The sequence below is a fragment of the Epinephelus moara genome, chromosome 11, assembly GCF_006386435.1.
Source record: "Epinephelus moara isolate mb chromosome 11, YSFRI_EMoa_1.0, whole genome shotgun sequence".
Lineage (NCBI taxonomy): Eukaryota > Metazoa > Chordata > Actinopteri > Perciformes > Serranidae > Epinephelus > Epinephelus moara.
Genome location: NC_065516.1, coordinates 36,645,205 through 36,657,217, shown reverse-complemented (window position 1 = coordinate 36,657,217; position 12,013 = coordinate 36,645,205). Strand labels below are relative to the sequence as shown.

The 12,013-nt window shown below is 44.8% G+C and overlaps 1 protein-coding gene across 1 annotated transcript in view; it reads right to left on the bottom strand.

The window, feature by feature from the left end:
• The window catches only part of cubn (cubilin (intrinsic factor-cobalamin receptor)), an 86,313-nt gene that overhangs the window by 38,061 nt on the left and 36,239 nt on the right, over positions 1-12,013 (bottom strand). The window contains exons 25-35 of the mRNA XM_050056397.1: positions 11,378-11,534; positions 9,187-9,377; positions 6,874-7,033; positions 6,343-6,524; positions 5,188-5,356; positions 4,362-4,543; positions 3,130-3,286; positions 1,652-1,768; positions 1,432-1,545; positions 305-433; positions 71-203 (exon numbers count right to left, since the gene is read on the bottom strand). Of these exons, the coding sequence (XP_049912354.1) occupies positions 71-203; positions 305-433; positions 1,432-1,545; positions 1,652-1,768; positions 3,130-3,286; positions 4,362-4,543; positions 5,188-5,356; positions 6,343-6,524; positions 6,874-7,033; positions 9,187-9,377; positions 11,378-11,534 (1,691 nt within the window). The remainder of the gene's footprint in view (positions 1-70; positions 204-304; positions 434-1,431; positions 1,546-1,651; positions 1,769-3,129; positions 3,287-4,361; positions 4,544-5,187; positions 5,357-6,342; positions 6,525-6,873; positions 7,034-9,186; positions 9,378-11,377; positions 11,535-12,013) is intronic.

The window sequence follows — 12,013 nt, the reverse complement described above, 5'->3', positions numbered from 1 at the left end:
CCAGAAAAAAACTACACAGTGAACCATGAGTTCAGAACACGTTACACCATAGACGCTCAAATTGACTTACATAAATGAGAGCTGGATACGGTTCCCTGGTGAGCTTATGATGGTCCACACACACTCCACATTGGGCGGATAAGCATCTGGATAGTTAGGACTGTTAAATGCACCACTCTCCATCACCAGATCTCCTCCACAACCTGAGCACAAGAGGCAAGAGCAATGAGTTGTGGAGCTGCTGTCTGCACCAGGAATTTGTAATGATCCAGCTGGAAGTGTGAGCAGCCAGGCGGTGTCTTACTGGAGGTGGATGCTGAGTAGGTGGCTCTGAACCCTTTCCTGGACACGGAGTAGTCGGAGATGAAGTTGACCACCAAAGAGGTACTGAAGGATGTCACTGGATGAGGTATTTCGTTTCCACAGTAGCGCCCTGAAAAATTTGAATTTAAAGCTACACATGTTTCTCTGAAGCAGCCGACTTGATACATTCAAGCTAAGACTCTGTCCTCTGCCTGGGGTTTATTATTTGCTTCTGACATTGCTGTGTTCAGGATGTCTTGGGCACAGGTGAGGTCAGGTAGCGACCAGTAGCGATGGCCAAATGAAGCCTCATGAAGCATTTTCTTTATTTTATGAGCCCACCAGATGGTGCTTTTTGTTGAACAAAAGGTTGCCATTCTTTAAACCTCTCTCTTTAAAACATGAGCGCCATCTAGTGGCCTCAGAAAATAAAGAAAATGCTTCATGAGGCTTCATTTGGCCATCACAAGGGACCAGGTGCCAACACGCATCCAAGAGGAAGGGACCAAAATCACACACACAGTGCAGAAAAACACACATTTAGCGAGGTGAATCACCGAGTGGACAGAGGTGACGCTCAGCTGGAGTTCAGTCAGAAGACTCTTTACACTCTCAGCTGACTACGCGCGTCACTCGAAATTAATCCAACCAGATTTTGCAACAATGTCCTTTAGCCAATCATATCATTGCTGTCAAATTTAAAAGCATTTTCCCTCTCTGATGCGTCCCTCCTCGCACCCAGTCCTGCTCCTCATCCTATCATCCTTCAGCCATCCATCTCTTCACCTCCACCACCAGCGAAATAATTTGCAGTTGGAAAAAAAAGTAATATATTACAATATCTTAATATCGCAGTAACATCCTATCATGGGTCCTCTGGCGACCTCTAGCATCTTTTCCCGTAAACATGCACGTCACAATGGGGTCTGATGAAGACCTTCTTACGATTCATCTTGTGTCTCAAGTCTCTCCTGACTGAGCTGGGGTTGGCTTTCACTCTCACTGGTGATACTGTTTACAGTTATCAATAATTCCTGCATAGTATATCTTCAATGTGAGGCACACAAACTCTGTTCTCACTGACTGACACACACACACACACACACACACACACAGAGTGTAGCTCACCTATGACAGGTGCCTGGTAGTTGTCTCCATCCAGGATCCTGACAGCGTCATGGGAGCAGTTGGAGTTGATCATCTCCAGCTCAAAGTCAGTGAACGACAGGGTCACATGGTTGACTGGCCACAGAGAGACAAGTCACATGTTGAAAGAACATTTTGTGTGTAACACCGTGTAAAGAGCAACACCTCCTCTAGTCTGAGGGCCTTTTCTAACACCACTCACATGGCTCCTGTGCTCTGATGATCCAGCTACAGTTCTGATTGGGTGGGTACTGTGCTGGGTACCGTGGTGAGGCGATGGACCCACCGTTATCGTCGGTTACGATGGTTGCACCACAAGCTGTTGAAAACAAACAAACAAACAAACAAAGTGACATGGTCCTCCACCCCTCAGCCAGCAGAGCATGAGAGCTGAACTGGTCACCCACATGGATGATTTGAAGACGTACAGAGAGAGGATTCATACAGAAGGTGTGAGTCAGACAGACATGCTTCTTTGTTGTTGAAATAACCGCTTTAAGCCTGTTTTGAATCGGTCGGGATGAGAGTCAGCACTTCCAGATCTGAGTGGATTGCCCCCTCTAGGCAGTAGGCGAGTGTGAGATGGATCGACGGTTTGTTGCAGAGTCTGTGCCGGACCGTCGTGGTGAAGAGGGAACTGAGCCAGAGGGCAAGGCTTTCAATTTACTGGTCCATCTCCGTCCCAACCCTCCCCTATGGTCATGAGCTCTGGGTAGTGACTGAAAGTATGAGATCGCAGATACAACCAGCTGAAATAGGGGGTGTCTGGGCTCAGCCTTAGAGATAGGGGGAGGAGTCAGACATCCGGAAGGGAGCTCGGAGTAGAGCCGCTGCTCCTTCCTGTTGAAAGGGGTCAGTTGAGGTGGTTAGGGCAACTGATCAGGATCCTCCTGGGCACCTCCTGTTAGAGGTGTTCCAGGTGCATCCCTCTGGTAGGAGGCCCCGGGGCAGACCCAGAACACGCTGGAGGGATTATATATCTCGTCAGGCCTGGGAACGCCAGAATGCGCCTTAATGATTGCATGGCCAGACTGATCTGCAGAGCGAAATCGAATATGAGCTCGCGAGATTAGGATGGTTTCACCAGGCTAGAATCCATCAGCAATTCTTCTTTTGTTTAATATATAGGCTGAAAGTGTGTGAGGCAGAATGCATCACGCCTGCACCTGTAAAACTGACACGATCCGCCTCACGGTCACGTCTGGTGTGTTTTCACTGAAGATCACGATCATTTGCTTTACTCATGGAAAGCTGAATAATCTTTTTTCCACCGCGTCTGAGATCAGTTGTGCATGTTGTGCGTCTGTATGTCAACGCGACAGCAGTCTGAGAAAAAAACTGTGTTGTGATGTGATGTGAGCAGCACAGCACTTCTGAGATTCTGAAAGTCTTGTAGTCGGCATTTGGCAAAGCGTGAGCACTGAACACCGATATCCTCGCCTTGAACAGGCAGTGTAAAAGGGGCTTAAGTGTCAACCCTGTGAGGCCCCTCACAACTCTGAATAGATTTAGCAGTCACAGATAACGAATGAATGAATGAATGAAATCACAAGCTTGTTTAGATCGATGTCCCAATTTTAGAATGGTGACACCTCTCGTACTGAAAGAGAGCTGATAGGTGGATTGACTGATTTGATATTTAATCCATGTTGTAGTGACAGAGACAGAAAGGAGGCCTACCCTCGGAGAAGCGAGCGCTGAAGCCCCGGTGGCTGCGGCTGGAGTCGGACCTAAAGCGAACGTAGATGGTGTTCTGGGTGGAGGTGATGGAGGGCGGGAGACTGGTGCCACACACACGGGCAAGCAGAGGAGAAGTTATGGTTGGACCATCGTGGATCTACAGAGGGACACACATAATGTTTCAGTGAAGCTGTGAAGCCTTATACACCAAGCACAACACACACACACACACACACACACTGAGGGCAGTGGAAATACCATGCAAAGCCCTGGCCCGCCCACTGGGAGCAATCAGGATTCAGGTCATGCAGAGAGTCCCTCACCACGTGAAGGTGTTTCCCAAACACTGTATAGGTTCAGTCAAATCTACTGGTGAGTTTAGGGCAGTTTAAGAAAAACATTTCCTGCCTGGGAGCTCGTACCTGCAGCCTCACACTTTAATTCATTTCTTGAACCTGTCCTTCTCCACGGAGCTCATGGGCATCATGTCTTTGGCTAGAAAGTATGACACTGCGTCTGTTATATCTCTGCTCCTTTTCCATCCCCTCTCATATGGGGTTACGGCGGCAGAAGAGGACACTAATGATTGCTGTTTTAGTGCAGCCTGCTCGCGCTGCCAACAGCAGCAGAAGTGCTCGGCTGTTGAACACTTGTTGGTGGACCTACTGCTGTCTGGGCTCTCAGTGTAGTCACTGGGACGCCACTTTTTCGGGTGATGTAAAAGATTAGTCGTGTTTCTCGTCCTGGTTGGCACCGACAGACGACATATTTTGCAGAACGTCTTTGTCTGTGCGTCGTCACCTTTCAAGTAGCCAAACCACTTCCAAATTATTGATTTTAATCCACAATACGTCCGTGTATGCGGATAACATGAGCTCTTCTTCAGCTTCACCGCCGTTTTGCTCCTCACTCCACGCTACTTCAAAGTGAAACACTGCAGATTGACTGACAGGATCTAACTAGGTCTAGTTTATCATCCGACTTTATAATATGACTTCAGTTTATCATCGACATACGTTTTATTGTGATCCCATTTCGAGCTCATTTCACCGCTCAGCCCTGGCTGAATTCCCCAGTATTTAACCTTTATCAGTGAATCAAGCTGTAACTAATCCACATGCAACCACTGGCATTCATAAACCACTGAGAAAGAAAGAAATGAAATGAATAAAAGGGGCTGGGAGCTCCAACGAAAACAGCACAAATCAAACGTTCCTAAACCAGTCACTCACAGCCACATAGTCCCAGGAGCAGTCGCTGTGATGTTCAATGTCCATGTCAGAGAAGTTGAAGAAGACACGATGGTTGGCATCCACACTGATGACCCAGGAACAGTCCACATTGTTGGGATAGCTGCTGGGATAGGATGGAGAATGGATCTCCCCAGATGGAGCAGTGACTGGGCCTCCACAGCCTGCAGGAGCAAGGACAGTCGATTAAAGCGGAGGTTCTCATTCTTTTTTCTGCCACAGAACAAGATCGAGAACATACCGGGGAGCCCGTCATCTCTGTGTCTTAACAATAATTTCGCCCAGACTATTTCTACAGTCTTACTTATGTGAAAAACAACACATAAGAAATGTATTAGAAATATATTACAAATGTTTTAAAAATATTTTCCTTCAGTGTTCAGAGAAACATTGTGTTTCTGTATTCAAAAACCTGTTTGCCAGTTCTCTGTTAGATGCAGACTTTATTTCACTTGTGAATTCATTAGTGATGGCCAAATGAAGCCTCATGAAGCACTTCCTTTATTTTCATGAGCCCACTAGATGGCACTGTTTGTTCAACAAAAGGTTGAAAGCACACTGAATTGCCATTCTTTGAGCCTCTCTCTTTAAACCATGAGCGCCATCTAGTGGGCTCAGAAAATAAAGGAAATGCTTCATGAGGCTTCATTTGGCCATCACTAGAATTCATAACTTACGTTACCTCATATACTGTAAACAAATAAAATGTCCAGCTAAACTCAACCCACTCTGTCCCTTTAACGAAACACACAGTCTCCTAATACTGTCCCCAGAGGGACGGCATACACACCCAGTCATGTCCACTCACCTCCCTGAACTTCAGCCCAGCTTGCATTGAAACCTCGCCCGCTGACATAGGCATCAGACTTGAAGCGCACTGTGAGCAGGTTGCCAGTGCTGGAGACCTGCATTGGGTTGGATGTGGTGGTGCAGAGCTGGGCCAGCCGAGGAGCCAACAGGTCCGGGCCACCGTACACCTGAGGAGAAGTCAGGTGGTGTTCAACAGGCTGACTACAATACCATTCACTCTTTCAGAAAGATCAACAGCGACACTGCCGAGTCATTTGTTCATAGAGTAGATTATCTGAGCAATTTTCGGTCGGGCATTTTACCTGTAAAGTGAGTTTTGAGTGAACTCGCTAAACCCCATTTTTCCTGTGTGTATGCGCTGGCGTCATACATGAAATACATGTTTAAACTTGTCTTTTTCTCATGATAGGCGTGTTGTTGTGAGGATAGAATACACATGACAGCGTTTTGCTCTCTGTGGATTTATAACAGAAATAAACCTGAGTTCAATGAGATATTCTAGTGTCCAACGTCTGACTGTGCACCAGAACATCACACAGTGTGGTCGGGGTCTGCAGGCCGTTCAGCTACATGTTCAGAAAATTCGATGAATTGCTTGAGATGACTGTTTTACTGTTGGGTGGTAGAGTCACTAAAGTTACCTCCACCTGAACCAACTACCACAGTAAAATGTTTCTAGCACAGTCTGACACCACGTGTCATGGACTCCCAAGATTAGAGTCACCAACTCAGTGTCTGACCAGATGTCTCCCCTTCTGTTCCTGAGATATGACGCTGAATATTAAATTAAAGAAAAAGTGTTTTATGATATGATGTCAAAGTGAAGTTGACCCTTGACCTTTGGGACTTCATTATTTTACCCTCTTACACATTTGTGTAAAGTTTCGTCATAATGAGCGTATAAATTTTAGAGTTATGGCCAAACTAACCTTGACCTTTAACCTTTGACTACTGAAATCTAATCAGTTCATTATTGTGCAAAGTGAACGTTTGTGCCAAATTTGAGGAAATTCCCTTGAGGTGTTTTTGAGATGTCTTTTTCAAAAGGATGGGACGGATCCAAAAACCAGTTTAAACCACCTGGATCAATGCTGCAGCGAGCCCAGTTTTTATGAACACACGCTGCACACTAACAGATAAGTTCGTATCTTACTTCCAGCACATCGTAGTTGCAGTCTTGGTGGAACTCCACATCAAACTCATGGATAGTGAGGGTGATGCTGCTGCCTGCTGATGTGGTGATATACCAGATACACTCCCTGTTTTCTGGATACCTGTTGGGGTAGTCTGGACTGTTGAAGGAGCCACTGGCACCAGAGAGCTCCCCACCACAACCTGCAGGGACACACAGAAAGTCACACTGGTCCACACTAAAGCCCTTCAAACATGGTGTCGCATCATGGTGACTCCCACGAGAGCTTCTCTGGAAATACAGCGTATATTTTCAAGAGGTGCTCACAGCAACTTGATCTTCTTGAGCCCAGTCCACACCAAAGATTCTCAACAAGATATGTTGAAACAGGCAATACTTGCAATGTGGTAAAAACCCAATGTAACTAGATGAGACGGTGTATCATCTCTAGTCAACAACTCACAGTCTTACTGATCATATTTTTTGTGCTCATTGTATATTTTTCATAGAAAAATCTTAGCAAGTCCAGATGTCTGTGTGTCTCCCTCTTACCGTTCTGGTACCACATCATCTGGAAGCCAGACATGGAGACAGAGGAGTCTGATCTGAACGCCACGGTGAGAGCTGAGCCTGTGGTGGTGTTGGCTGGGGGGGGGCTGTATCCACAGAAGGTACCAATCAAAGGAGCTTGCTCATTGGGTCCATCGAAGAGCTAGAACAGTGATATTTGACAGTGGTATGAGTGGGGAGCGTATTTGACTAAAATAACAGAAAAACCAACAGTATAACACTCCGACACCATCACCTTCAAACTGAGCGTTTAAACAAGTGTTGCTGTCAGTGTTGGTGACCCCCGGACTCTCTGCTGACCGAAAAAAGACTCAAAATGACCAGAGAAATGCAAAATAAAGAGCAAAACATCGACATTAAAAACAGGTCTAAATGAGCATTCAAAAATATGTTTTACCACAAATGGCTCCTCTGCAGTGGGCTATTTATGATTATTTGGTGCTTTACCGCTGCAGCGAAAGCAAACAAATTTGTCTTTGCACTATTGAATTTACATTAAAATAAGAATTTACATTGCATTAAACGTGCACTAGGATGCGTTTCACATCACGACTATGATGTTCAAACAGCTGTTTGTCACCAGTTTTCAAACGCGACCTCCCTGTCATACATTCTCATGTCAGCACGGTGGACGCGGAGCCTCCAAGCATTCCTATGAGACAGCACTGAGCAGGTTTTTTTTCATGCAGCAAAGCCAGACGCTCATTTAATAAATGCGTCAAAATCGTCACTTCCAGGGAGGCTCAGCTTCCCTGGGACCTAATGGAGCGATAGGCGGGAGAGGACGCTCGGTGTCTGCATCATGATTGGAGGAATTGTCTAAAAGGCTGAACCCCTTTGTGACTGACAGCGCTTTGGAAATACACACCGGCATCGTCGCATTTCGAGCTCAGTCCCATGCGGATATTTGCGAGTGGAGTCTTCTGACAGAGTGCCGTCTGGAGTTCCTTATTTCCACAAGCCATATAGCTCATTTTCACCTTTAAACTCTTTGTGTGTTGCTGTGGTTCTATGGCGTGAGTGTGGTTGAAAAACGGCTTCAATTAAATGTTCCTTTCCTAAGTTACTGCCTCGCTACAATATCACAAATTTTATGATGTAAACTTAAAGTGAGCTCCCCCTGTTTGAAAGACCAGCAGCCGCCACCGGTGTAGCTGCTGCCATGTTGAGGCAGAGGGTGCTGTCTGTAGCTCTGGTTGAGGGTGAGAGGCTGTCAGCAGATAAACAGAGATCTGTGTGGGTACATGAGACCCTAAAAAAGAGGCTGGATCATGGGGAGTACCACCAGTTGGTAGTGATGGCCAAATGAAGCCTCATGTAGCATTTTCTTTATTTTCTGAGCCCACTAGATGGCGCTTTTTGTTCAACAAAAGGTTGAAAGCACACTGAATTGCCATTCTTTGAGCCTCTCTCTTTAAACATTGAGCACCATCTAGTGGGCTCAGAAAATAAAGAAAAGGTTCATGCAGCTTCATCTGGCCATCACTACCAGTTGGTCCAGGAGCTTCTCCTCCATCATGGACGTTTACAGTACTGCACTTATCTGCTGTTTTCTATTGAGATGGTGCTAACTGTGCTTTGTAAAGCCGTATAGCTCTGGGTATCCAGCAACCACTACCACCAGTTTCTCCTCCATTGTTTACCAACTGTAAACTTGTTGTCATGACCACCACAGAAGCCCCGCCCCTGAAATCATCCCATTGGACAATGGGAAAAAAGCTGAGATGACATGGGGCGCTTTACCGCTCTGAGTTGAAGTTTTTTAAACTTGAGGAGTTCAGAGCGCTCCAGCAAAAACACCAGGCACCTAGAGCGCAGAAACACGAGGTGTGTAGCAACGCAAAAACAGCGATCAGAAAGCTTCATGCTCATTAAAAACAAAAACAAAAATGCGCCTCCAGCTGCTGAAACACACGATGGGGGTCTAAATCACGTAGCTCTCCTGACACTACTCATCAGGATCTAACAGTAAATAATATCCTGCGTTAGTTTTCTGTTCGGCCACTCACATTCATGTCCTGAAATATCTGCAGCGGTGCCTTCTGCACATGGGAGCATAACTAGAGAATCGCCACTGACCAAGTATCAGTGTTTGACAAGTAGGGGGTGAGACCAGTTTGGTGATACATGAGCTTTTGTCAGCAACACACTGCTGGCACCAAAGCCCCCATAAGTTCATCAAATCATCAAGCTCACTAACTGTCAAGCTAATGTGGGGACAGGGGATCTGTGAGTGCTGATATCTGTCAGGGTCTTCCTTCAGTAGACATGGCTGAACAGTGTGTGTCTGTGTACCTTGACGTAGTCGAATTGACAGCTGCTGGAGGTGGCCTCCAGCTGAAAGGATAAAAAGGTGTAGTTGACGGTGTTTCCGCTGCTGGCCTGGATGGTCCAGCTGCACCTGGTGTTGTGTGGGTAGCTGTTGGGATAGTTCAGTGACTCCACCACTCCTATGTGTCGGCCTGAGATGAGCACGCCGCTGCATTCTGAAAACAAACACAACCGAACACTAAAGCAAAACGCAACAGGCTACAATACAACACTCATTTAATCTGAACCACTGCACTGGAGTCTGAGGAGTTTAGTTAATATCTGCTACAGTCATATGTTGCCAACACGAGAGGAACAGGATTATGGCTTTATGACTTAACATGTTTGTTTGGTTTATTAACAACATACGAATATCCCAGACTCACTGAATGTAACACATCAGACTCATGTCAGAGGTAGAATGATAAGATCCTGGATTTATTTGCTCTTCCTGCTGTTTCCACAGTCCGCACACTTTCATCAAGATGGACACAGCATTTTAAAGCTACCATAACAAGTATTCAAATATCAAACCTATGAAATTTAATCATAAAAACAAATAATGGGCCTCATTCACCAGCTGTTCTTAAAGCGCCAGTGTGAAGGATTTACATCAGCAGAAATGGAATATTATCCAATAATAAGGATTTCTTTAGTGTAAAGTCCCCTGAAAATAAGAATAGTTGTGTTTTTGTTACCTCAGAATGAGCCTTTTATATCTACATAGTGAGCAGGTCCTCTTCTACGGAGATCACCAAGTTGCACCGCCATGTTTCTACAGTAGCCCAGAACGGACAAACCAAAGTAGTTGGCAGCCCCTCTGCAACGAGCAGCGCTAGAGTCTCACTGGCATCTAACGTGAAACTGTTTTACTCAGTGTTTGAATCACCAGGTCCATTTGACCTCTGTGACTGATTCGGCTCACAGTAGTGATGGCCAAATGAAGCATCCTTTATTCTATGAGCCCACTAGATGGCACTTTTTGTTCAACAAAAGGTTGAAAGCACACTGAATTGTCATTCTTTGAGTCTCTCTCTTTAAACCATGAGCGCCATCTAGTGGGCTCAGAAAATAAAGAAAATGCTTCATGAGGCTTCATTTGGCCATCACTAGCTCACGGTAAAAACCTCCTTAACGTCTGGATGAGAAAACGGTGAGCACAAAAAACAGACGTGTTGGGGGAGTCGCCCGACCCGACATGCCAAACAGTCGGAGAAACACTGATTTGTAACATGAAACTGCTTCACACAGCATTTTTAGCGGTTTCAGAACACGACATGAATCTGACATAGACTTTTGTCAGGAACTTTCTCAAGAACATATTTAAGAAAAGACTTCATGGTGAATGAGGCCCAATGTTTTATTAGCAGACACATATTCACATACAGATTAAGATTTATAGCTCATTTAAATTGTTTGTGAAAATCTTGTTTAAAAAATGCATTAAAAACAGGCTGGATGTCCTCGTTCAGAATTCAATGTTCTTTCCCAGCATGTCTGCACAGATGAATAGTAATAAGTTACTTTGAGTCCTTAACATATTCTTTAGTCTCTGTTTGTATATTTGGGGTTATAAATCAGCACTTTTATTTCTTTACATTTTTACACACTCAAAAACTTTTGTTGACTTATTCTTTTTAATTCAAATTGTAATCCAGCTTTTTCTCCTTATGTAAATATCCAAGTGAGCACCAATAAAATGGTCACAGAAATGAAATGAACATACCTGTATTTAATTAAAAAAAAAGCCATAATGAAATGTCACACCGTTATCACCTGTGGTCAAATGATGTCAGTCATGTTTAAATAGAATAAAAGAGGAGAGAAAGAAAAAGCTGTGTGCCACTGCAAACGTTTGTTTTTTCAGTAGAACATTTTGAACTTGAACAAAAGTAGAAGTAAAATTAGTCAGAAGAAATACTTGAGTGCATGGTATCTGCAAGAAACAATGCTTTGACTTGATCACAGTTTGGGCTCCTCCACCTCTGCACATCTGCTAACCTGATAAAAAGCTTTGTCTTTATTTCTTTTAAACCTCCTTCAGCAACACACAACCTTGTGCTCCAGAGCTGACAAAATATAACATAATACTGCATGATCACACTGCGCTATTTGCAATACCCTGCCAGCCTCTGTGTGTGTGTGTGTGTGTGTGTGTGTGTGTGTGTTTTCATACTGGCAGTGTACGATGCGAGGAAGCCTCCTGCGTTGACGCTGTTGTCAGTGCGGAGTTTGACGTAGAGCTGGTTGCTGGAGGAGTTGATGGTGCTGGGCAGCTCACTGCCACACAACTTGGCCAGCTGTGGAGAACTGCTGCTGTTACCATCATACACCTGAAATAAAAACACGCACAAACAGTTATTAAATGATGAAACAAGACAAATAAAGTAACATCGATGTTTAGTCTACTACATCAGTAAATAATAAAGAAAGCTAAACTCACACTTTAAAGCATTTAAAGTTGACTTGTATCTCCACAAAGAAGTGATTTTACCCCACACCTTTGCTTTCACACAGGAAACAAACAGTGGTCTCCTGGGTGAAAGTCCAGAGTTTGTTTGACCCCTCCCGCCCCACATAGACTTTCTTATTCTTTCTACTACAGTAGTTGCCTAAGGCCGCTGCCCGGTGCCTGAAATACTACTGTGAAAGGTGCCTCTGTGTGTCAGTGTCTGACGCCTGTAAACTCATCTTCATTGGTCGACTACAAACATGACGTATCATCTGAAACTCATCTTCATTGGTCGACTACAAACATGACGTATCATCTGAAACATGGAAGTCTCAGTGTGTGACGTGCACTTGGAGATAA